The following is a 26,305-nucleotide window of genomic DNA, read 5'->3' as shown; positions in this document are numbered from 1 at the left end:
AAAACTGTGGCCCAAGTACAACTTTGAAAGAAATAAAGAATGTTTAAAGTTTTTTGTCATGGTACACTGTCACTTCATTACTTTTTGAGTGGTACAGATTTGGGCATCTGGAAAGACACATGACTTCACCTCTGTGTATTTTATCACACTTCTTCAAATTGCATGGTAATCTGCCTCCAATATAAAACACATAATAAAATAAAAAACAAGTCATGGCCCCTTTTCAAAAGAAAATATAAATTGTGAAATACAAAACACTGCATCTTAGTTATTATGATTAGTAGAATTTGATCTGAATACAAAACAAATACTAAATGCATTGTAATGTTGTAGGGGAGATGCTTCAAAAATAAATAGTAAATTATTGATTTCTATTACAAAATGCTAGCTTGGTGGTGCGTTACAATGGTGGGTGGTAGCTCATGGACATAGCCATCATTTAAAAAATTATGATTAAAACCATAATACATAAAGATGCTGTTATGTACACCACCACAAAGACCAATTTTATATGTCAATATGAAGCCTCTCTAAAACCTGCATCAACATCCACTCTGAACTATGAATTAACTTGTGTCTTTGTCTATTGAAAACAAAGGGTTTGAAATATGTAAGCCTACATACTGTAGAAGGAATAGTGACATACAAAAGAAATGAATTGCTGTACTGAACAATAACCATTGTATCCTAAATTATTTTCTTATATTTTCCTAATGACAATGATAAACCAGATATGCACTTTTTGAGCACTTATGTTTTGGATGCAAATATAAACACAAAGTAATACTTACTCTTCAGCCAATGGAAAACATCAAAACACAACAAGAAAATGACCTGTAAAGAAAAGTGAACATAAATATACAATAGTTATTAACTTAATCCAGAATTGATGGCTTCTGTTTAAATTCTTAACCGTTTTAACAGGCTACTGTAAACTGTGTGCCCGTACTGTAAGTTAAATAACCTTACATTTACGCGTCAAACCCTACATTGAAATAACTTGCGTTATAATTATCTAAACAATGTCAAATAAATTTGAAGAACGAGGATAACACATTTTTATAGAAGGTAAAGACAAATAAAAGATCTGCATACATTAGCTCAGATGCGTCACGAGCTCAGTCAAACCACTGCATCAACAGTCAACATTGAAGTTCAGAATATTTTAGTCGTATCGAATTAACTGTTACTAAAAACAAAATAAACATAACTGTGAACTGATTTTAATGACTTAACCAGGAATTAATAAAAACTTACATTAGAATTTGCCATAGAAATGAAAACTGTCGTCGGAGGTAAACGGTTAAAATCCACTTTGAACTCACGAGGACGTAGGCGCGCGCCCGCAAATACGTGTGCTCGACTTCTTGCTGCGCTGACAGGTTGATAACGTCAATGTACCGCGAGAGTGTAATTTCTTGACTCGCTCTCGCGATACATTGACGTCATCAACGTATGATGTCTGTTCTCGCAGCGCTGCATGAAGTCGAACATGACTAATAACCATAGCTAATAACACATAACAAAAGACAACATGTTAAAGAACAATAAAGATGGTAAAAAAGATGTCCCACGTCCAGACTGAACTGAAAATTAGAACTTGTTTAACAATAAATATTTCTTGTATTAAAATAAACAGAAATATTGTGCTTTTAAAACATTGCTTTTTAGATCTTCACCCGGGGGTGGGTTCAATTATTTCATAAGCATGCCTGCACATTTTGTTCTAAATGGACAGAGCTTTATAAAAAAATAAAAATATGGTTTTATTATAATAAAAGTGTAGTAACTAGTTTTTGATTTAACAACAAACATCAAAAGAAAATTATCTGCTAAGATAATAACAACCAATGATAATTTGGGGGCCCATTTGGGATGTGGTGTGAGTTTGCCCTGCCCACACTGTCCCACAGTATACCCCACAGTGGGCCCGCATGGGCATGTTTTGCTTACAAAAGGCTGAGGGACCTGTCTGTGGCACCGTAAAGAAAGCCGATAAAAGGTTGGATGTTATTATATTATTAATGGTATTCTTAAAATGTATATTTGAAACGTTATATTTTAGACATTGTGATGAAAATTTAATAAAAATAAAACAACCATAATAATACTTACAAAAAAATTATCCAGCCTAATCCATCTCCTGAATTCATATGGAAATCACATGCCCCACCAGTGTTAAAATCAATCAAATAGTATACATAAAATATAAGTATTTTCATTAAATTAGTTTTTAAATTTTTATCTAAAGGATTCACAAATTAAAATGTCATAATACAATCGTTTACCATTCACCGTACTGGCATCATTTTAACCAAATTTCAAAGTTGATTTTTAAGCATTGTATTAACCTTTTGCAATCGTTTACCATTCACTGTTGTTTCAACATTGTCTCAATGTTGAAAAAACAACTGAGGTTATTTCAACCAAATTTCAACGTTGAAGATTGGTCATGCCTGCTTGGTGGTCCGGCTGGCTTGTCTTAGCTGGTTTAAGCTGGCCAGGCTAGGAGACCAGCTTGACCAGCCGGGCTGGGAGACCAGCTTGACCAGCCTGCCCAGATGGGAGACCAGCTTGACCAGCCTGGCCAGCCTGGGAGACCAGCTTGAACAGCCATAATACCAGCCTGGCCAGGCTGGGAGACCAGCTTGACCAGCCTGGCCAGCCTGGGGAACCACCTTGACCAGGCTGGGAGACCAGCTTGACCAGCCATAATACCAGCCTGGCCAGGCTGGGAGACCTGCTTGACCAGCCTGGCCAGCCTGGGGGACCACCTTGACCAGGCTGGGAGACCAGCTTGACCAGCCATAATACCAGCCTGGCCAGGCTGGGAGACCTTCTTGACCAGCCTGGGAGACCAGCTTGACCATCCTGGCCAGCCTGGGAGACCAGCTTGACCAGCCTGGCCAGCCTGGGAGACCACCTTGACCAGGCTGGGAGACCAGCTAAAACCAGCTATTTCCATTTTAAACCAGCTAAAACCAGCCAACCAGCTTAGGCTGGTTTAAGCTGGTTTTTTCAGCAGGGAGAGCTGTGTGTTTGCACAAGTATAAATGAAAACCGACGCGGAACCTACGCCGTCGCTGCTACGCCGTAGGACCTACGCACGACTATAAATCGCCCTTAAGGTTTAAAAAAATTATCCGGCCCGCACTTCATGGCGTTATTTACCATCCGGCCCTCAGCCTAAAATGAGTTTGACACCCCTGGTCTATGCTAAATAAGACTAGGTAAATGTTCCTAATTAAGATTAGTTTGTTGACCTGACCTAAAGCAAAGCTTTGAAAATCCCAGCATGCAAGTGCAGCATGTAAAATATGCAGTTAGTATTATTAAAAAGGAATATTGGGTTTCATTAACTAATTGCATACGTGTTTCGTATTTATACGCACATTTGAACTTCGAACTTAATTCACACAATACATGTGTAGGCTAACATTTTACTAATCATACATTTATTTTACGCAGTAATGTTAGCTCAGTGTAGATTTTTTTGTACGATTTAACGTTAGCTAACGTTTGAACTAAGGTTATCTACTTTTTTTTGCTTGTTATAATAAACTAATTTTAAGGATAATATTGATATAATTATTATAAAAGTGAGGAAGCAATGCGTGAATATTTGTCGTCAACCGAATGATGTTTGTTGATTGTCATATGACTAGTCAGTGTTTTAGTTGTCTTTCGGAGACCTGCAAAATTCAGTCTACAGTGTATTTAAACAACTAACGTATAATGTTAGATATCCACTCACTCTTTTTATTATTCCCCAAAAATCTGAAGATTTGTCTTCAAAAAAGCTGATTCAGATTCTCTTCTACAATGACGTCAATATAGGGAGAAGCGGCACCCACAACTGGAGACGATCTGCCTTATTATCACAGATCTCCTGAGTGAGAGTCCATAATTTTTGTATGTTCGCTGTTGCAGCTGGAGTCTTACGATGTCTGCGCTGAAGAGGAATTACAAATGTTTTGTTTTGGGATGTACCAATGAACATCAGAGTCTCTATAGACTGCCACAATCTGAGTCACTGAGGACGGTGTGGTTGGATTTCATTTTTTATGGAAATGTCCCAGAGAAAGTACCTAGAATGTTACACGTTTGCGCCAATCATTTTACACCAGACTGCTTCAAAAACGAGAGACAGTTCAACGCTGGATTATCAACCAGCTTGATTCTGAATAATGAGTCAATACCAACGCTTCATTCTCAAACCGTAAAATCAGAACAAGTAAGTATTGCACTTCATATGTTGTAAATATCTCTAGATTCCCTTTCTGACTCATCGTGTCCCTAAAGTTGTATTTGACTCCTATCGATTCAACACTATAGTTTTTGATCTTGTCATTGGCTCAGACCATTTAGATTATAGTTGTATCTATATAAAAAATAGTAAGTACATTTCAAAAACCACTCATGTTTAAGATAAACGGCACACCTCCACTCTCTCCTACACTTTTATGTCTGATTCAGAATACTGTTAAAGTAAAAAAATAAACAACCCTCTTTGTATCCCTGCAAAAGGGCCCACATCATCCCGCTTAACTAGAGCAAACTGAATGCTTACTATGCTTACTCTGTCTTTTTTCTCTTTTAGCAAGCTTTTCTCTAAACAATTATTTAAAGCAACACTATGTAGTTTCCATGTAAAAATGACTTACAGCACCCCCATGTGGTTGAAAAGCGCAACAGTGCCTGGTATCAGACACTCTTCTGCAGGCAGGGGGAGGGGCGGGGCTGTGTTTCCTACCCTCCACCGCCACTTTCAGAGTGTGCTTGTAGCAGCTAGGAGGCTGCTCAGGTTGCAGCAACAGTACAATTTGTCCTGTTAAAAGTTGTTCTATCACTGAAATAATTTCAGAGACATTATTTAAATGTAAAAAATCTACATAGTGTTGCTTTAAATTTTCTTCATACCACTCATTTTCTTGCCTTCAAGAATGAATCAGTTTATCATTGTTTTTAATTAAGTCCCCATCACAGAAGTAGAGTTTCAGTACTGATCCACTCTTTCAACTGTGTTGATGTGATTGTTTAACATGTTTGTGTGTCAAAAATATCTGTTGGTGCACTTTGTACAAATGAAAGTGTTTGTGGAAGACTTTGGTGATCGGTTGATGGATGAAATGTTCCTAAACTGGCATATTTATAATTGATCCTGTTGTAATTGACAGTAAATGAGAAACTGAGAGTTAAAGGGTACATTTAGTTTGTGGATGAAGATGTTTGTGATTGTGATGGTATTTTTATTTGGATTTGAACCTTTTGTTTGCTTGACATTTCACTGTTGAGTAGTGCAGGAAAACTTTATAAAACTGTCATCATTTTGTCCTTCAGATTAGTTTAAATAGTTTTAGTTTATCAGTTTTTCATGTTATTTTCAGGATGTATCTGGTGTCTCTGACTGTGGCATCACTGATCAAACATCTACAGATCTTCTGGTTTCTGTCTGTAATGGAGAAGAAGAGAAGACATCAGTAAATCTGCTGGACTGTGGGATAAAGCTGAAACAAGAAATTACAGAAGAAGAAGAAGAACAGACAGATGAAGGGGATCAGATACATTCAGGTAAGCGTCTTGTCTTAATATTTACCTATTTAGTGTTGTCAAAGTAACAACATTTCAGTAGCTGGTACTTGTTACTGATACAAAATTGTATTGTTCTCTGTAAAAATTTCAGTATCATAAACAAAATTTTAATAATAAAGTTAAATGTCAGTAATAAAATGATAATATAAAAACATTGCCAATCTGTATTTACTTTATATTTATACGTATTATATTAAAGCTAATTCTTTCAAGAGTGGAAGTACCTCTAATATGATGAAACATTTGCTTCAACACTAGCCGCTAGTCCTGCTACAATACACCAGATACAGCTAATATAAACAATCTATAGTTTTTTTTATTTTGTAAGGGTGGTGCTGGGTGGGATTAGGGCTGCAACAAATAATCAATAAAATAGATTATAATCAATTATAAAATGTGTCGACACAGTTTTTTTGTTGACTAATTTGTCATTAATGCTCTGGATCTGTTGCACACAATTTACTCCCAATATTGTCCTATCTGTCAGTATTATCCTCACGTAATAAGTGAAATGTCTAGCAGCAATCTTAAACATGATATCGATTGCATGTACAGTGCGAAATTGCTGACAGTTATGTCATAAATCCCCAACAAGTAGAAAGAGCAGAGAAGTGGAGACAGGAGAAGAAACCTGATGAAGGAGATGTTATGATGTTAAAATTTACTGTAGCTCAGGGTAACTTAAATTTCTTTGTCAAATATTGCTGTGATAAAATTAAAACATTAAAGGTATGGGTTTAATATGTACGCACAAGCTATGTACAGAAGCTTGCATACAGAGAGTTGCATTTTCACAAACATACAAACACAAATTTCAGTTCCCTCTCATGTCTTTATCTTGACAAGTATTCTTCTAAACTAATATAGATAGATATAGATAGATAGATAGATAGATAGATATAATATTATGTTATGTTTAAAGCGAACAATAAGCAGTTAAGAAAGAAATCAGATTTGTGACATTAGTCTGTATGTGGCTCTGTGCAGGAATTGCTCTTAAAGCGTCAATAGCCAATATTTTTCTGATTGAAAAAATATCCAAATTGTAATTGGAAAAAACATTATGATCCAAACTGAGTTTTGTGACCCATTGAAAGCACTATTAAAGGCGGAGTGCACAATGTTTGAAAGCCAATGTTGACATTTGAAATCACCTAAACATACACACCCCTACCCCAATAGAATCTGCTGTAGACCCGTCCCACACATACGCAACCCCGCTAAGGATATCGGTTAGTAGACACGTCCCTTACTGCTTATTGGCTACAAGTGTGTTTTGGTAGTCGTCCCGATTCCCTTTTCCAAAGGGTTTTTCAAACATTGTGCACTCCGCCTTTAAATTGTCAGTAGATCCAGTGTAGAGACGAACAGTTGGCTATCATGGAAATCCTGTTTTTTCTAGTATTAAGAATAACAGAAATAGACATTTCAGTTCAGTTAGAAGAAAATATTTGTATTGATGATTGCAATTTGATTCTTTTATGTGGTTATTATTTGTGCTTTGTCTCAATATTCTATGTTAAAAATAATTTCTTTTTTATTTGAGGTCATTACATTCAATTGGGCTACCAAAAACTAGTGAGAGGACAATATATTGCAGAGGCTGATATATAAAAAAAAATTTTCGGCCAGTACATTTCTCTATTACTTAATGTTTGTAATGAAAAGACACTTGGTGTCACTCAATGTAAAGACAAAGTTTGACAGACAGTAAAATGACCAATAATTATTAACTTTTTAATATGACATTGTTGTGTCACACTCAACAACACACTAGTTCAACACAGTTATTCAAACAGTACTTTGAGATGTCAGATCTACATTAATTATGTCTTGTAAATATGTTTTAAGTACTTTAAAAGGGTATATTTATAAATGTTATGCATAACAAACTTATTTTTACTTTCACCAATTTTCTGTTTGTCTCTTATTTACTGTAATAACATTTATTGACCTCATATTGGCCAATTGGCTAGTTTCTTAATATTCGGCTTCAGCTTTTAAAATCAGCTTTCTTGATATTAGTATCGGCCATAAAAAAACCCATATCAGTTGACCACTACCAAAAACTGAAGAGTGCTTTCTGAAGGGCTACCAGGGATTTTAAAATGATGTGAGCCCTGCACTCGCGCCAGATTACATATTTCAGTATAAAATAAACATACATGGTAATTCTCTGTAAATGTAAGCTTGAATTTTTAACACAGCTGAGCTCAGTTAATCAGCCAAAATCATTATACGTTACTGGGTTTAATGTCATTGTTTTAAATTTACACCTCATTTTGAAACATTTTTACTGTCACGTTTATCATAATGATTTTTTCTGTTCGTTTTAGACCTGAATGTGAAGTTGGAAAGTTTTCAATCAAATAACATGGAGGAGAAACCTCATCGTTTTATACCTGGAGAAGATTCTCTGAGCTGCTTGAAGACTGAGATTTTGTCAGACAACGATTTTTGTACGTGCTCTAGGTGTGGAAAAATATTCAATAGTCAGTCCGACCTTAAAGCGCACATGCAAATTCACACTAAAGAAAGACCTTACAGTTGTGACCAGTGTGGAAAGACGTTCACTCAAAAGTCAAACTTAAATATGCACAAGAAAAGTCACACTGGAGAAAGACCTTACAGTTGTGACCAGTGTGGAAAGACCTTCACTCAAAAGGGAAACTTAAATATGCATAAGAAAATTCACACTGGAGAAAGGCCTTACAGATGTGACCAGTGTCAACAGACCTTCTATTATAAGCACAAATTATTTGCGCACAAGAGAATTCACACTGGAGAAAAGCCTTACAGTTGTGACCTGTGTGAAAAGAGCTTCGCTTCTAAGTTTAGCCTTGATGTGCACAAGAGAACTCACACAGGAGAAAAGCCTTACGGTTGTGACCTGTGTGGACAATCTTTTAATTATAAGTTCTACCTTGCGGTGCACAAGAGAATTCACACTGGAGAAAAGCCTTTCACATGCGATAAATGTGGAAAGAGCTTCACTTTTAGTTGCCACCTTTCTGTGCACAAGAAAGTTCACAATAGAGAAAAGCTTTACAGCTGTGACCAGTGTGGACAGACCTTCGGCTTTAAGTCTCACCTTACTGAGCACAGGATAAGTCACACTAGAGAAAAGCCTTACAGTTGTGACCAGTGTGGACAGAGCTTCATTCGTAGGTTTAGGCTTGATATGCACAAAGAAATTCACATTGGAGAAAAGCACTACAGTTGTGACCAGTGTGGAGAGACCTTCATTCGTAGGTTTAGGCTTGATGCGCACAAAAGAATTCACGCTGAAGAAAAGCCTTAGAGTGTGAAAAGAGCTTAATTTTAAAAGTCCAGCCTTAAAGGAATAGTCTATCCTTTTTCCATATTAAACTATGTTATTACCTTAAAGGAATATTCCATTTTCTTAAAAGAAAAAAAACAGATAATAAAAGTGTATATTTGTTATTTTTATTGTCAAAAATGACAATCGTTTTGCTAGATAAGACCCTTATGCCTCGTTTGGGATCATTTAGAGTCCTTTGAAACTCCGTTGAAAAAAACTATTAAGTGTTGAGTTAAGTATTAAGTGTTGGGTTTTCCTCAAAAAACATTATTTCTTCTCGACTGAACAAAGAAAGACATCAACATTTTGGATGACATGGTGGTGAGTAAATTATCTGGATTTTTCTTTTTAAAAAATGGAATATTCCTTTAACTAAGAATTGTTGATACATACCTCTATCATCTTAGTGCATGCGGTGACACTTCGATAGCATTTAGCTTAGCCCCATTCATTCAATGGTACCAAACAGAGATAAAGTTAGAAGTGACCAAACACATCAATGTTTTTCCTATTTAAGACCAGTAGTTATACGAGCAAGTATGGTGGCACAAAATAAAACGTAGTGCTTTTCTAAGCGTATTTAAAAGAGGAACTATATTTTATGGCGGAATAGCACTTTTGGGAGTACTTCGACTCGCCTGAAAAATCCACTCCCCTTCTCCCTCTCATAATGAGAGGAAGAGGGAGAGTGTTGCTGCGCAAAGTCGAGGTACTCCCAAAAGTGCTATTCCGCCATACAATATAGTTCCTCTTTTAAATACGCTTAGAAAAGCACTACTTTTTATTTTTGTCTTCCTCAAACACTTTGTTACAAAGCTCATCGATCTAAAAAGTGCCATGTACCCGATTGGCCAGCTTACCAGTACATTGTGATTGGCCTGAATTCCTTTGACATTAGCCGGAAATGTGACGCTCCTTACCATGTTTGAAAGATTAGCTTCCAATGCAATACTGACAGGAGTTAATATCGTCTTTTCTACCTTATCAATACTAGCCAAATCTGATCCAGAATCAGTTGAGCAGGTCGTAACAGATTGGTAAAGTTTGGAAACTAAAACGTAAAACCATGTCTGCATTTGTGATCGTAGAAACAACAAGCACTAGTCTGCACTGCACAAAACTTGTTTTTGAATCATGGTTTAGTCAGTAGTAAATTCTTTAAATATGAAACATAGAAACTTACAGGCTGTGAGTCAGAAGTGGGAGGAGTTATTATAATGACCGTTGTGTCCACGTCAACCGGCCCAGGAAGTAAACTGTTGTCTACAATCCGTGTGTTTGTTGTAGTTCAAGAAAAGAGATTAACCTTGGAAACGATAGCTCGCATCATCATTTAAATTGCGATTTGTACCTTTTGCATATTGTTGACATGTACTAATACAAACTTACACACAAGGAAATGTAAAATCATGAATCAGATAATACTTGATCTTTAAAAAATGTATTATACTTGTATTAAATTTGAACCAAACTTTCATGCAAAGATGGTACATAAATACATTTTTAAATATATAGGGGAGCGGGTTTTTTAGTCGTGACGCTTTATTGCGCCAAGTCAAAGTAATCCCGAAAGTGCTATTCCGCCATACGTTATAGTTACCCTTTTTAACCCGCTTAGAAAAGCGCCAGCTTTTATTTTGTGCCACCGTTCTTGGTTGTATAACTACTAGTTTTAAAGAAGGAAAACGTTGATGTGTTTGGTCATTTCTAACTTCATCTCTGTTTGGTTCCATTAAATTAACTGGGTTAAGCTAAGTGCTATAAAAGTGTCGCCGTGCACCACAGCGATTAAGTGCACGCACTAAGATAGGGCGTCATACATTTGTATTCTCATTCTCTCAAAGCAAACTGTATATGAAATGCTACATGCACAAAGAATCGGAAACTGATCTTATTTGTTTTCTATTGAAAGATCTCCTTGCAAGTGGTTACAATGGTCTCACTCTTATAACAACAGAATTCAATGTTAAAGTGTTAGCAAACTCAATCAATGTTGACAGACACCTCCCATCTTAGACATAAACCAATCACCCGCTGTATGCAAATTAAGGACAGCCCTGAGTTTTACAATAACCAATCAGTACCAAATTCCTTGTTCTCTGGATATTTAAGGAGATGTGTAGAAGATTCAGGTGGGACTTTCTATATCTAGAAAAGCACCCGCATGATGATGTATCTTTGATACAGCATCATGTATTTCATTTTATTTTGAGGAATCTGTAAACAGATCTTCATCAGTTACCATGTATGCAATATTCTCATTTGATTCTTTGTGTTTTAATTGGATTGTGAATTGACTCTGAATTATGACCTTCCTACCTGGCTAATAAATTGTGTTTGGATTAATAAATTACGATGTATCCTTGTCACTGCAATGTCTAAAAATCAGGTTAGTATAACAGACTAAAATCCCAGTCTAGATGGCATAGTAGTACATCAGCGGAGGATTTTGGAGATCCGACTAGCACTTGGCGTTAGTTTAAGTTAAATTAGATGCGTGGAGGCTAACATGTAAATGTTGTCTGACCACTCTAAATCAGATGAGCCTCAACCTCTGGTTATTTCAATATTAATCTATCTAAGTTGCATATTAAATTATGACACGATTATACAAAGCAATAAATATTGTAATAATTAAGTTGCACCTCTATGGGGACTAAATAAAGTACTATGTTCAGAGATGAGCACGCATAAAAGGCGGCCTTCTGAACATATGGTAAAACCTCTAGCAGCGACCAAGCCTAGTTCGATTGTGATCGTGGGTTCGCATGATTATTAAATATGAATAAACGGCTGGTGCGTGAGTCCAAAGCGACATGAGTAGCCGAATGAACAGATGCAATAACAAGTAGGGCTCAACCAGAATAACCAAACAACCACCCAAATTCTGCAACCGTTAAAAGTAATTATCAATCCGATTTATGTTAACTTTATCTCGGAGTCAGATAATAATACCGAATTGCATAAGGCCAAAACGTCATCTGCAAACGGCGGAAAAGACCGAATGCGCTAGAACCCTTCGGTCATGCCGATGGTTGCCGCCATTGGGCCAACGGATGGATGGGGATTATATTTTTTCCCCTTACAGTTTAATATGACAAAACGATGGAGTGTCCCTCCAATGTAAAATTAATAGTGCAATTCTGTTGCGGTTGTTACATAACTGTATGCACTCACTCATCAAAAGCAGCATGAAGTTTTTCATTTAATTGTCACCATTGTTGGGATTCATACTCTGATTCTTGATGTTTGTGCGTCCCAGATAGACAGCAATTAATTTTTGTCCATAGTTTCTAAAAATTCTTAAAGACAAACTGCTCTGAGTGCTGGATCCCATTTTGACATGAAAGAAAACTTTTTATATGTGAGCAAATCAATCAATTACTTAGATTGTGATCATTATCATTATGTACCAACCACCATAGAATTGTACTAAATTTACATGTTTATAATACATGTGTTTTATACACACAAAGTTAATGCAACAAAAAAAAAACAAGTGAAATGTCAAGGATCAAGAGTCCAACTAAAATAAACACTGATCACCATAATGGTGACTTTAAATTAAACAAAACGTCAACATCTAAACTTAATAAGTGAATTGTGTTTTTACAGCAATATTTTTACCAAACATTCAGAAATAAAGTTTTATAACAGTTTTAAAATAATAAAATGCAATGTTTCTCTATCATTTATATAACAAGCAAAAAAGTAAATATAGAAAACAGTTGTTTTAAACATTGTGCGAACATTAAAACATAACATTGTCATAACGTTTGAAGGCTGGAAGGAGCGTAATGAGTGGAATCAGGTGTTTCATATGAGGAGACATCTAAAACATTCTTGGAGGGGGGCCGAGGACTGGAGTTGGGAACCACTGTGGGCACACTAGAAACTTTTAGGCAGGTTTGCTGAGGCAAGTTGAAGCTAAACTATGCAGGACACCGGCCCGCCGTGACCAAAGTTGCCCATCCCTGCTATAGACAAACTGAAATGTCCAAAGGATGTTTCACACTGTCCAACAGGATTTTTTTATCAAATACGATCCTATATAGGATCAGCTGAAATTCTACTAAAATAAATCTGAATGTCCAATAGGATTTCAAGAATCCATTAGAATCCTACAGGATTAACCGAAATTCCAGTAGGATTTTTTGACAAAGGGTAAAACACATTTCCATATAATAAGGAGGAATAAAACCATATTACTAAAATAAATCTGAATGTCCAATAGGACTTCAAGAATCCATTAGAATCCTACAGGATTAACTGAAATTCCAGTAGGATTTTTTGACAAAGGGTAAAACACATTTCCATATAATAAGGAGGAATAAAACCATATTACAAAATCTATAATAATTATATTATTCTAATAGACCTACTGGAATAATTGTCTATATGAATGTTATTTTTAATGACTGAAAAAACATCAGTAGGCGGCAACATATTTACACTGGAGGAAAAGAAGCAACTCACGAGGAGCAGCAGCAGCTTACTCTGGATCGTGCAGAATAAAGGCACAAATGGATGAACAAAGCATGACACTTGAGCATTAGGGAAAGCATCTGGGAGAATACACAATTCATAAATTTTATTTTTGAAAAACATAGGCCTCAGTGAAGAGATGTGTTTTTAGCTGCTTTTTGGCTGAAGGTTGTTGGAGAGGAGGCAGAGCGAATGGCATGAGGAAGCTTGTTCCAGAGTGATGGAGCACCCACACAGAAAGCTTCATTACCAAACGTCCTTAGCCTGGTCTTAGGGACAGCGAGCAGGTCCTTGCCAGGGGATCGTGCTTGGTTGTATGATTGTAGTAGGTCAATGAGGTACTGAGGTGCAAGCCCATGAAGAGATTTGTACGTCAGAAGAAGTATTTTATAAATGATCCGGGACTTAAGTGGTAACCAGTGAAGCTTCTTCAGCATTGGAGTAATATGAAGTCCAAGTTTTGTGTGTGTAAGCATCCTAGCTGCAGAGTTCTGTACATACTGGAGTCTGTCAGTAGCCTTACTAGGCAGACCTAAAAGAATGCCATTACAATAATCAAGTCGTGAGGTGATGAAAGAATGAATGAGGGTCTCAGCGAAAGAGTTGGAAACTGTCGGAGTCTAGAGATGTTCCTTAGATAGTAAAAGGCAATTTTGGTAATGTTTTTGATGTGTTGCTGATAAGAGAGAGTAGAGTCCATAATGATGCCCAGGTTGAGTACTTGCGAAGATGGTGAGATTGAGCAGCCATCCACATCCAATGTGAAGTCATCAACTTTTTTAAGAAGTGACGAGGAAGCAAACACCCTGAGTTCTGTTTTGTTTTTATTGAGTTTGAGAAGGTTATTGACAAGCCAGAGCTTTATGTCCTTCAAGCAATTGATAAGTGGCAAGGGTGGGAGAGAAGTGGAAGGCTTAGTACTGATGTAGAGCTGGGTATCATCAGCATAACAGTGAAAATGTAATCCATGTTTCCGGATGATCATCCCTAGAGGTAACACGTAGATGTTGAATAATAATGGGCCAAGCACCGATCCCTGTGGCACGCAGTGTAAGACTGGCACCAGATCAAAGCAAATGCCTTTTAGGGTGGTGTATTGTTGCCTGTTGGTGAGATAGGATTCAAACCAGCAATACGCAGTACCAGTAAGGCCAATGAGTTCAGAGAGGTGAGTAAGAAGAATGGAATGAGAGACTGTATCAAAGGCAGCAGATAGGTCCAAAAGTATTAAAATGCTGACAAGCCCAGAGTCAGCTGCCATGAGAAGGTCATTTTTGATTTTGATTTAGAGCAGTTTCAGTGCTATGCTGTATCCTGAAACCAAATTGAAATGGCTCATAGAGGTTGTGCTGTAGCATATGATGGTCAAGTTGGGAACCCAGATAATATGCAACCATTGAAACAATGTAAAAAATCGTTGATTTGCCAATGTTAATATCATTGAATCAATATCACGTTTGCACCCTCCATTAATATTGAAAAAATATTGAAATGGCAACAAATCACCATTATCGTGATCAGTGTTTGCTTTAGTTGGGCCCTTTACTCTTGTGTTGTAATGGTAAGTTTTCTTTGAATGCTGAAGCAGTGTAGTAAAATACATCTGCTATTGCAAAGAAAACAAAGATCTAATGTTATCAAGTAGTTTAATTCCTGTAGATATATCTGAATAATAATAATAATAATGAAATACTGTTGAAGTTGTGCAAGAAATGAATGTTACAGTACTAGTTGGAAGCAGTGTCAGAACTGTTATCTTGAGGATTACAAAAAAACATTTAAAAAGTTAAACTAATGAATCTATCTCTGACATCATGAATCTGTCTATGAATCTCATCATTGGTGTTGATCAACAAAAGAAACCTTCATGCTGCAATGCATGCTGGGTAACATCGTAGTACTAAACTAATTTATAACTCCCAGCATGCATTGCAGTTGATCGTTTTATCTGAATTTGTTTGATGATTGTCACCATTGTTGAGATTTGTAGGATGAGTAATGATGTCTGAATGTGTCAGCATTTTTTCTGTTTGTCTTGTCACAGTTTATTCACAAACCAAAACAATTATAATTGTCAAAAATGGATCAACATAATCATGCAAAGCAGCTTAATTTTATTTAATCTTGATTTTTTTCACAAAAAGCAATCAGTTTCAACCTAACTTTGAAACACATCTTTCTTTTCCAATTCACATGAGTTTCTACACAAATACATACAAACACTAAAAAAATGAAAAGAAAGATTTTACTTAGTGAATGACAAGAGTCAAGGACCCAACTAAAGCAAACACTGATCACAATAGTGGTGGTTTGTTGAAATTTCAATATTTTTTCAATATTAATGGAGGGTGCAAACCTGATATTGATCTAATGCAGTTAACATTGACAAATCAACTGTTTTTAACATTGTTTCAATGGTTTGCATGCTATCTGGGAAGCCACAACCCTTTCCAGTAACTTAGACAGGAAAGGTAGGTTGGAGATTGGGCAGTAGTGGTTTGGGTAATCTTGGTTTAGGCCAGGTTTTTTAAGTGTAGGGATCACCGCAGCTGGTGGGGACCACCCCAGAAGACAGGGAGGTGTTGATGATGTTGACCAGGGTAAGACCCAAAGTTGGAAGACATGCCTTAACCAAGGCAGTTGGTATAAGATCCTGTTTGCTGGTCGTAGACTTTGCCTTTGATACTGCTGTTTTGAGCAAGGAAAAAGAGGAGAGGCAGTCCTCCGGCATGAAGGCAGTTGGAGACTTTTTATCCAGCAGCCGTAGTGTGGTTGGGGGACAGGAGCTAGACTGCTGAAGTTGCTGGTGGATGGTTTCTACCATTCTCTGGAAGAAATCCTGGAATATGGAGCATAAGCCAGCAACGTCAGGAGGTTGAGAAGTGTCAAGAGGGCAGAGTAGGCGGTTGATGGTGGAAAAAAGCTGTTTAGGTTGATGTTGTTGGTTGCTTTTGAATAGTAGCTGTTTTTTGCCTTAAACAGAGCATCTTTGTAGCTCTTAACATGGTCAATGTAGGCCAGCTGATGGACAGTGAGGCCGGTTTTTTTATAGTACCTCTCCAGCCTCCGCCCTGTGGCCTTCATGAGGGGAAGTTCAGCAGTGAACCAGGGAGCAGGACAGGAGAAGGAAACATCGTGTAATGAGGGGGGCAACAGAGTCCAGACTACATGACAAGGCCAGGGTATAGTGATTAACCAGGTCATCCACTGGACAGTTTTGGTAGTTCGTTCTACGGAAGTCGCGTTGGTCGACCGCATACGTCATCAAGGTTTAATATTTCTGGTTTCATTTCAGAAAAGCAACCGTTACATTTCAAGGTACGAATTAAACTACAATGATTGTATGTCTTAAAAGAAATAAATCTTAATTTTTTAATGTATTTTAACTGAAATGTGAGAACCTCGATGACGTATGCGCCAGAGCTCGCACCTACGTCAAAAGTGCGACCCATGTTTACATGTGACTGCTACTCTGAACGCTTCCAAGATCACATTTATGTTCGTGCAAACTCGTTTCGTGTGTTTGTATTTGCAAATACAGCTGCTCCATTATGTCGAGGAGCAGAGACGAGTGTTCTGAGGTCAGCAATTTTACGCGTGTTTGACTTCATGCGGCGCTGCAACGGATGATGTCAAAGTACCGCGAGAGCGATTCTAAATTAGACCTCTACGTATGATTCCTCAACTCGCTCTCGCGGTACTTTGACGTCATCGATCACCTACTGCAACAACTCCTCCCTCCAACATGAAGAGCCAGTTCGCGTCACCACCAGCGCAGCCGGTGATTGGCTTACGTGGGCTTGAGCTTCTCTTGACGGCATATATGCACGGGTACGTGTAAATAAACACTTTTCTGAAAACTGACACGTGTGCACGATATTATTTTTGAAACCGGAGAGGTTGAAATGTCCGTTTATGAAAATAACCGGCCACGTGTAAACATAGCCTAAAACAGGAGTATTTGCATGAGAAATGACATCAACATCCCGTTCTATGGGGAGTAAGTTAAAAAGTTGTAGGCGCGGCTTGTTCTGATGACGTCGTCGCTGGGTAGGACGGAACTGAAGTAGTCTGGGACGTCGCCATGTAAACAAACTTATGTCGAGCAGCCCCGTGCACATAGCGGTAGTGATGGGAGAAACAAAGCTTTTTGTCAATTGAACCAATTGCGTCGAAAATTGATTCAGTTTTTCGAAGCAGTTCGAAACCCACACACGCTGGCGACCCCTGCTGGTCAAAACAGTGTAAAAGCAGATCTGTCCACACATTTTACACTTTTTTACAAAATAATAGCAAGTTTTTATTAAAATATGTTTAAAAAAATTATTTAACTTAATTAAGACATAGTTAAAAGTGTATTATGTGTTTTTAGTTTTATTTAAGGCAAACAAATGAATAAAACTAACTACCCTTTTAATTATGCACATTTTTGTCATTAAATCTGTCTATAAGCAAAAAGTAGACAACATGGCAGTGTTAGTCAGAAGGATAAATGTTTAATGAACTTTCATAATAAAACTGACCCGAGTTCACCTAAACTTATTAGACACTGGTCATGTGATCAACTCCCCCTAGTGGTGAACCATCGGATTTTCGAAACGTTTCGAAACAGTTATGACGTAATGAAGCCTCGTTTGCTAAAATCACGTGACTTTGGCCAGTTTGAAACAAGCTCCGAACCACTGATTCGAAACAAAAGATTCGTAAATGTTTCGAAGCCTCATGAAGCAGTGCTTCGAAAACGACCATCACTACATAGCGGGGGCGGCGAAAGAGATGGAGAGATTTAATCGCCTCAAGCCCAGCTTTACCCGGTACGATGTGCGAGTTGAGATTTCTGAGTTCCAAAGCGCAGGATCAAAGGACAGCCATGATGTCAGAGGAGACCGCTAGCTTACCGCTAGCGTTAGCTTACGAGCCGCCGACCAACACCAGAGGATCTCTTCCTAACTTCAACAGAGTACATTATGGGGAATCGAGCCGTTGTCAGAGGTAATTAAAAGCAGTTGGCAGTTTGGGGTTCATCCAAATAAATCCAATGTTGTTAGCGTAGTAGTTTGGAAGCATAACACTAGTTTAGCAGATCCTGTAGCATTAATCCAGCTGATAGTGTAAGATAAAACCAAGCTAAGTTAAATTGGTAAAGCAGCATAATTAGAATCGCAGAGGCTTCATCATTAGTGATTTAATGTATGTTATCTCTCTAGGGTAAGCGAAGTTTTATTACTGTTACTTGTTGTTACGATTTAAACGTTAAGATTAGATAAATATTTTCAGACTGAGTTACTTTTGTAGTCATGAAATCTTTGTTTCTTGATTTCCCTTACGAAAATTAACGGTCGTCTTTTGTGGTAAAAGTGCAGTAACCATGTTTTTTGGTGGTTGATTACTATTAGCAAAACCATGGTTTTACTACAGTAAATTTACTACAGCCAAAGCAGCTGTTTTTATAATCCTGTTGAAATGATGTCTGTGTTATTCAGTAAGAACTGATCTGTCCATGCTGGATATTGATGATTTCATCACAGAAATCTCTCAGCTGAAGAAAGAGACTGGAGACGAGGCTGAGGAGATGAATGGATGAACAGAAAGGTTTGTGCCGTTTCAACAATCATTTCATAATTTACACTGTAAAACAAAGTCAAATATAAAATGTTTAGATAATGAAGTAACTTGAACATAAAAAATTTTAGTATTAAAATCACATTTATTATTTCTGTTTATGCTGAATAAGATCAGGTAAATGATCCTAATTAAGATTAGTTTGTTGACCTGACCTTAAGCAAAGCTTTGGAAAGCCCAGCATGCAAGTGCAGCATGTAAAATATGTAGTTAGTATTATTAAAAAGGAATATTGGGTCTCATTCACTAATTGCATATGTGTTTCGTATTTATACGCAGATTTAAACTTCTCACGAAACCTTTCCACCTAATTCACACAATACATGTGTAGGCTTTCATCGGACTGATGCGCGTTGTCGCGGTTACGCGTCTGGACGGAACTTTACTTCCGGTCTCTGTTTGTTTAATGTTCTTGCTAGTGGCTATCATAGATCACTGCTATGTGAATGGAGGGTTGGCAGCCAATTATACATTTATTTTACTCAGTAACGTTAGCTCAGTGAAGATTTTTTTGTATGATTTAACGTTAGCTAACGTTTGAACTAAGGTTATCTACTTATTTATTTTGCTTGCTATATTAAATAAACAAATGTTAAGGACTCTATTGATATTGATATAATTATTATAAAAGTGAGGAAGCAATGCATGAATATTTGTCGTCAACCTGCGTGATTATTTCGTCTGTGTGCTATTAAAGTTCTTGAATTCGTTCATACATTTAGAAGAAATTCAAGTACAAAGGTTTTTGTTGAATCATGATTTATTTGTGAAAACATCCAAACACATATGTTATGCGCACTTTTGTGCATACGAGTGCTCGGTAAATAAGACACATTGTTTTTGGTGTTTCCTGGTTTATTCATGCTGATGTAATAGTGTCTGTTAGTGTACTATTGAGTTGTTTCTTACCGAATGATGTTTGTTGATTGTCAATAATACTATTCAGTGTTTTAGTTGTCTTTCAGGGGAACTGTTAGGCAAAATTCAGTCTACAGTGTGTTTAAACAACCGACGTTTAATGTTAGATATCCACTCACTCTTTTTATTATTCCTATAAGTTAGAAGATTTGTCTTCAAACAAGCTGATTCAGATTCTCTTCTACAATGACGTCAATATAGGGAGAAGCTCCGCCCACAACTGGAGACGATCTGCCTTATTATCACAGACACAGCCCTGAGTGAGAGTCCATCATTTTTGTATGTTCGCTGTAGCAGCTGGAATCTTACGATGTCTGCGTTGAAGAGGAATTACAAATGTTTTGTTTTGGGATGTACCAATGAACATCAGAGTCTCTATAAACTCCCACAATCTGAGTCACTGAGGACATCGTGGTTAGATTTCATTTTTTATGGAAATGTCCCAGAGAAAGTACCTAGAATGTTACACGTTTGCGCCAATCATTTTAAGCCGGACTGCTTCAAAAACGAGCGTCAGTGCAACGCTGGTTTTTCAACCAGCTTGATTCTGAATAATGAGTCAATACCAACGCTTCGTTCTCAAACCATAAAATCAGAACAAGTAAGTATCACACTTCATATGTTGTAAATATTTCTAGATTCCCTTTCTGACTCGTAGTGTACCTAAAGTTGACTCCAGGAGTGGAAACGACTCATGTCGATAGTTTTTTATGTCATTGGCTCAGATTTAGATTTTAGTTGTATTTATATAAAAATAGTAAGTATATTTTATAAACCACTCATGTTTAACATAAATGGCATACCTCCACTCTCTCCTACATGTTTATGTATTATCCAGAATACTGTTAAAGTATGAACGACACCTCTTTGTATCCCTGCAAAAGGGCCAAAATCATCCCGCTTAACTAGAGCAAACTGAATGCTTACTATACTTACTCTATCTTTTTATCTTTTAGCAAGCTTTTGTCGTAACAATTATTTCATTTTCTGTTTGTGATGGTATTTTTATTTGGATTTTAATCTTTTGTTTGCTTGACATTTCACTGTTGAGTAGTGCAGGAAAGCTTTATAAAACTGATTCCTTTTCTCCTTCAGTTTATTATATGTTCATGTTATTTTCAGGATGTATCTGGTGTCTCTGTCTGTGGCATCATTGATCAAACATCTACAGATCTTCTGGTTTCTGTCTGTAATAAAGAAGAAGAGAAGAAAAATCTGCTGGACTGTGGGATGGAGCTGAAACAAGAAATTACAGAAGAAGAAGAAGAGCAGACAGATGAAGGGGATCTGATTTATTCAGGTGAGCGTCTTGTCTTAATATTTACCTATTTAGTGTTGTCACAGTATAAAGTTAATTCGTTCAAGAGTGGAAGTACCTCTAATATGATGAAACATTTGCTTCAACACTATCCGCTAGTCCTGCTACAATACACCAGATACAGCTAATATTAGCAATTGATAGTTTCTTAATTTTGTAAGGGTGGTGCTGGGTGGGATTACGGCTGCAACAAATAATCAATAAAATAGATTATAATCAATGATGAAATTTGTAGACTAATATGTCATTTAAGGTACTGTGGAGCAGTGGTTTTCAAACTGGGGGCCACGAGATTGTGCCAGGGGGGCCCCAGTTTTATGACATTTTATAAAATACATTCTTTTATCATGAATTCTGTGTAATTAAACCTAAAAAATAATAAGCCAACTAACCAACAGCACTACTAGGTATAATTTTATATGTTTTGTTTAATTAAAATATTACATTTAAAAACTGTTTTTGTCATAAATTTTCTTTTGGGGGGCCGCAAAAAAATGCACTTTACTCAAGGGGGGCCGCACGCTGAAAAAGTTTGGGAACCACTGCTGTGGAGGATTTTCTTTTTCCGGGTGGATCATCAAGACTATTGGTCCTCCTAGTTGTCAATCAGGAGTGTTGCGCAATTGCATTTGGAGAAGGCGGTTCTTTTCTAAAATTCGAGAAAATCCTCCACTACACCTTTAATGCTCTGGATCTGTTGCACACAAATTACTTTAAACATAGTCCTGTCTGTCAGTATTATTTTCACGTAATAAGTAAAATCTCTGGCAGCAAGCTTAAACATGATATCGATTGCATGCACACTGAACAGAAGTGCAAAATTGCTGACAGTTATGGCATAAATCCCCGACAAGTAGAAATAGCAGAGAAGTGGAGACAGGAGAAGAAACCTGATGAAGGAGATGCTATTATGTTAAAATTTACTGTAGCTCAGGGTAACTTAAATTTCTTTGTCAAGTATTGCTGTGATAAAATTAAAACATTAAAGGTATGGGTTGAGTATTTTCTGTATGTTCGCATACATGCGATATATAATTATTTTTTTTATTTTCCAGTACATTTCTCTATTACTTAAATTTTATGTTTGTAATGAAAAGACACTCGGTGTCACTCAATGTAAAGCCAAAGTTTGACAGACCGTAAAATGACCAATAATTATTCACTTTTTAATATGACATTGTTGTGTCACTGTCACAATCAACAACACACTAGTTCAACACACTTATTCTAACAGTACTGTGATATGTCAGAACCCAGTGTTGTTTTTGGCAGCTCTTTTAGTTTTAGTCTTAGTCTTAGTCTTATGGACGAAAATGCTTTTTAGTTTTAGTCGCATTTTAGTCACTTACAAACTAGATAGTTTTAGTCAAGTTTTAGTCGACGAAAACACAAAAAGGTTTTAGTCAAGTTTTAGTCGACGAAAACACAAAAAGGTTTTAGTCAAGTTTTAGTCGACGAAAACACAAAAAGGTTTTAGTCAAGTTTTAGTCGACGAAAACACAAAAAGGTTTTAGTCAAGTTATTTCCCATGAATTGATGCTCTTCTAACATTTTTGCACATTGGCTATTTTCACCAGTAATAAAGTAATGGTTTGAGTTTAACAGCAAAACAATTTGAGCTACTAAAACATTACACACAGATAAAGTGGTAACAGTGGATCACTGTTTTACTCCAAAAAGCCAGGAATAAAAACACCTACTTTAGCAATTGTGGCTTTATTTGACAAATTGCTGAAGTGCAATGAACAATGTGCCCAAAATATAAGCTATTGAGGAACACATACTTATGCTCTACAACTTGTGCTTTAACTTGTCTGTCAGTGCAATCACAAGATGCATATTATTTGTAAACACAAACATCATACAACCCTGTCTATCTTTAACTTGTGCAAACTGCAAAGTTGCAATTTTGAAACAAAATAATAAAATAAATAAACAATACTGAGGTGCATTGAGCATAGGTTGTTAGGAATGCATACTTGAATTTAAAGTAGGAAACAACATGACACTTGAAGTGTTGAACATAAAAATGAATAAGACAATCCCTAAATACTGTAAACACTGTATTTGGTCTTTAAAGAAAGCAAACTTACTTACTAAATAAATAAAAACAAAGTTGGTTTAACACAATGAATTAGAGGAGGGCCCTACCTCGAGTGCAGTCTCACATAAAGCCCAAACAGAATAGGCCTATCACAGTAACATATCTGTAAAAAATTTAAAAGAGTAGTCCACTTTAAAGATGGGGTCCATTGACTTTTCATAGTAGGAAAAAAATACTATGTTAAATCAATGGGCCCCATCTTTAAAGTGGACTACTCCTTTAATGCTCGTTAAATTAGCCTACTGATCTCGATTCAGTTTCAGGAAAGCACTTCTTTCTAAAATGACTCGTGCTCTATTACGACGGCCACGACTGAGGTCACCTGTAATGCTAAAGACTCTCTCAGCAAATGCTTGAGATGCTGGCATGGCCAGAAGGTCTAAGGCAATGGGTTTTAAACTCGGATAAACAGAATCTCCCTGTGCAGCCCAAAATTCTAGGGCAGTCTCTTGGTTTATAGGTTGTGACAACTGCTCCTTGAATTTCTTGATTTCCTCCTTAACACACGGCTTTGAATGGGTAGACTTGGATGGCCGGCTTGGTTTGGACAAGAATCTGAATCTGGGCCGCTTGTTATGTGGCTGCTCTTCTTTGGATTCTTCTTCTCCCTGCTCTGGCTCCTCATCTTCAGCCTCCTCCTCCCGTACAACTCGTGGCACCAACTGAGCAATATAATCTTCTGACGCTCTCAGAAGTGCCTCTATTTGCTCATCATCATTTTCAAGGAGTGCTTCAGGTGCAACTGTTGGGTCAAGGAAGCATGCAGCACTAGCGAGAGGTGAAAACTTGGAGTCAGTGTGATCAAGAAAGCAGCTGAACCTCTTGTCCATGTTTGCCTTCATCTTAATTGCCAGGGAAGCGAGGTCCTTAAAGCTAGATCCCTGGGCATGGGGGAACTCAGACAGGTGACCCTGCAGGTCCAGAAGGGCAGGCACCACAAGGGATAATGACTGTGTGTCACTTTGAAGCAACTGGGTATGCTCAGCGAAGGGGATAAGTAAATCTCTGAGAGCGGACAGCTTATGCCACTCACTTGGCAGTAAATAGTCCCAGCCCATCCCATCCGCAACCTGAACTACTGAGTCCTTGACTTGGAGAAGCCGTGATATCATCTGATATGTGCTGGACCATCTAGTAGGGCAGTCTTTGACCAGGGTTAGTTGACACAGCTGCAGCAGTCGCTCAGTTGCCACCGATGACTTGCGGAAGAGCTTAACAAGACCTCTTACTTTGCTCAGCAGTCGGTTGACACTTGTGTCTTTCTGGATCATGTTCACCACAAGTTGTAGAGTGTGTACAACGCAGGGGGTCCTACTCATATCTATGGCTCCAAACCTAGAAGAGACAAAAATACAGAGAAAAATAGTAGTTTTAAGGACATTCAATAAAATTGCCATGAACAATTGCTAAAAAAATGACTATAACCTACAAGCATAACTCAGGAGTGACTGACATAGTGAAAATTAACAGCAAACTGAAGTAATTTACCTTTGGTGTTCTCTAACAGCCACCTCAGAATCTTCAGGGTCACTCGTCTCAGTGGATTCATCCTCGGAGCTAGTGGGCTCATCTGGTTCATTAGACTTAAATGCTGCAATCATGTTGCTTCCGTTGTCAGTTATGACTGTTAGAATTTTGTGTTGTGGTATTCCCCAGTCCTCTATGCACTGGTCAACAGAATGTTTAATACACTCTGCCGTGTGTGGGTGTGCGATCTGATCAAGTCTCAACAATATGTGCTGTGCTTTGTTTACCATAGTGCAAAAAAAACATGCACTAATTGCCAGAAATGAAGCTGTAAGTCCTTTTTTGGTCCATATGTCCAGCCCAATTGTTATTTTACGTGCTCTGGCAAGCCGCTCTTTGTACTTCAGTTTTTCATCATCATAAATCTTGTCAACCAAGTTGTTTATTTTTGTTCTTTTGGGTATGGTCATCCTTTTATCAAAGGTCTCGATCATGTGGATGAAATCTTCATCCTCCACTGTGCAAGCAGGTAGACCAGTGCGTCCAATCCAAAGAGCGAGCGCTTGTTCTTTGACACGTTGTTCCACAGAGTTTGACTTGTATTTAGATCCTGCGGCAAAGGCTGTTTCGATAGATGTCTGTGCCTTTTCGTTATTTGGACAACCAGATTTCTTTATAGGAGTTCTGGTCACTGGGATCTGGATGAGGAGAAAACAATGACAATTACTCTCTATACAAAATACATCTGTAAATGTCATGTGAATAAAAACTAATCAAATGTGTATGTGTGTATACTGTATATTATAGTAGCAATAGTAACAATAGTGTGTGTATAATATATATATGTATGTAAGTATGTATATATGTGTATATAACAAAAAGATCTTTACTATCAAACATGTAAGACAAATTACTAAAAGCAAAGAGATTATGCCAACAAAGAACATATAACTGCAGCTGTTACAAAACTGATTGTGACTTTTTTTGTTGCGTTGTCTCCACATTTCAGACTATCACTGACATCAAATAACGTTATGGTTTAACATAAAGACGATTTGCTTCCTAACCGGCCAAAATCCCTGCGTAAACATACGCTATTGACGTTAGCGCAACCAAGCTAATATTTAGCCTGAAGTTATCAGAAAATTTAATTTGCGCCAGTAGATATATTTAAAACCTTAAGCTTACTATGAAATGTGTCATTAGCCGATTGTTGAGTAGAATTGAATGTATATGATATGTTATGTTAACAGTGTGACTTGTTAGTTACCTTTGAAAAAATAGCAGCGTGACGAGCCTTCAGGTGCCGCTTGAGGTTGGTGGTGTTCTTCCCACCTAGTTTGTGGCCACATTTACCGTCGTCTCCCAATACTACACATTCAGTTTTTCTTTCTGAGGGATTATACAGAAAGTATGTCCACAAATCATCACGTCGTTTCCGACCACCAAGCCCGTTTATTGGCGCAACCGCCATGGT

General features: G+C 37.4%; 1 protein-coding gene, 1 long non-coding RNA gene and 1 pseudogene across 2 annotated transcripts; 2 read left to right on the top strand and 1 right to left on the bottom strand.

Moving 5' to 3' along the window:
• LOC135760427 (uncharacterized) overlaps positions 1-26,305 on the top strand; it is a 62,387-nt pseudogene that overhangs the window by 3,975 nt on the left and 32,107 nt on the right.
• On the top strand, positions 17,915-20,028 carry LOC135760406 (uncharacterized). The gene is made up of 3 exons (XR_010537413.2): positions 17,915-18,391; positions 18,883-18,991; positions 19,301-20,028. It is a non-coding gene; the product is annotated as an uncharacterized lncRNA (long non-coding RNA).
• LOC135786285 (zinc finger BED domain-containing protein 4-like) lies at positions 23,601-26,302 on the bottom strand. Its single transcript, XM_073814440.1, has 3 exons — positions 26,099-26,302; positions 24,850-25,526; positions 23,601-24,696 (listed from the first exon to the last, which is right to left on the bottom strand). The coding sequence occupies exons 1-3, from the start codon at positions 26,300-26,302 to the stop codon at positions 23,601-23,603; spliced, it is 1,977 nt and encodes a 658-aa protein (XP_073670541.1).

The sequence above is a fragment of the Paramisgurnus dabryanus genome, chromosome 4 (assembly GCF_030506205.2).
Source record: "Paramisgurnus dabryanus chromosome 4, PD_genome_1.1, whole genome shotgun sequence".
NCBI lineage: Eukaryota > Metazoa > Chordata > Actinopteri > Cypriniformes > Cobitidae > Paramisgurnus > Paramisgurnus dabryanus.
Note: the sequence above shows the minus strand (reverse complement) of the source record. Positions and strands in the feature narration are given on the sequence as shown.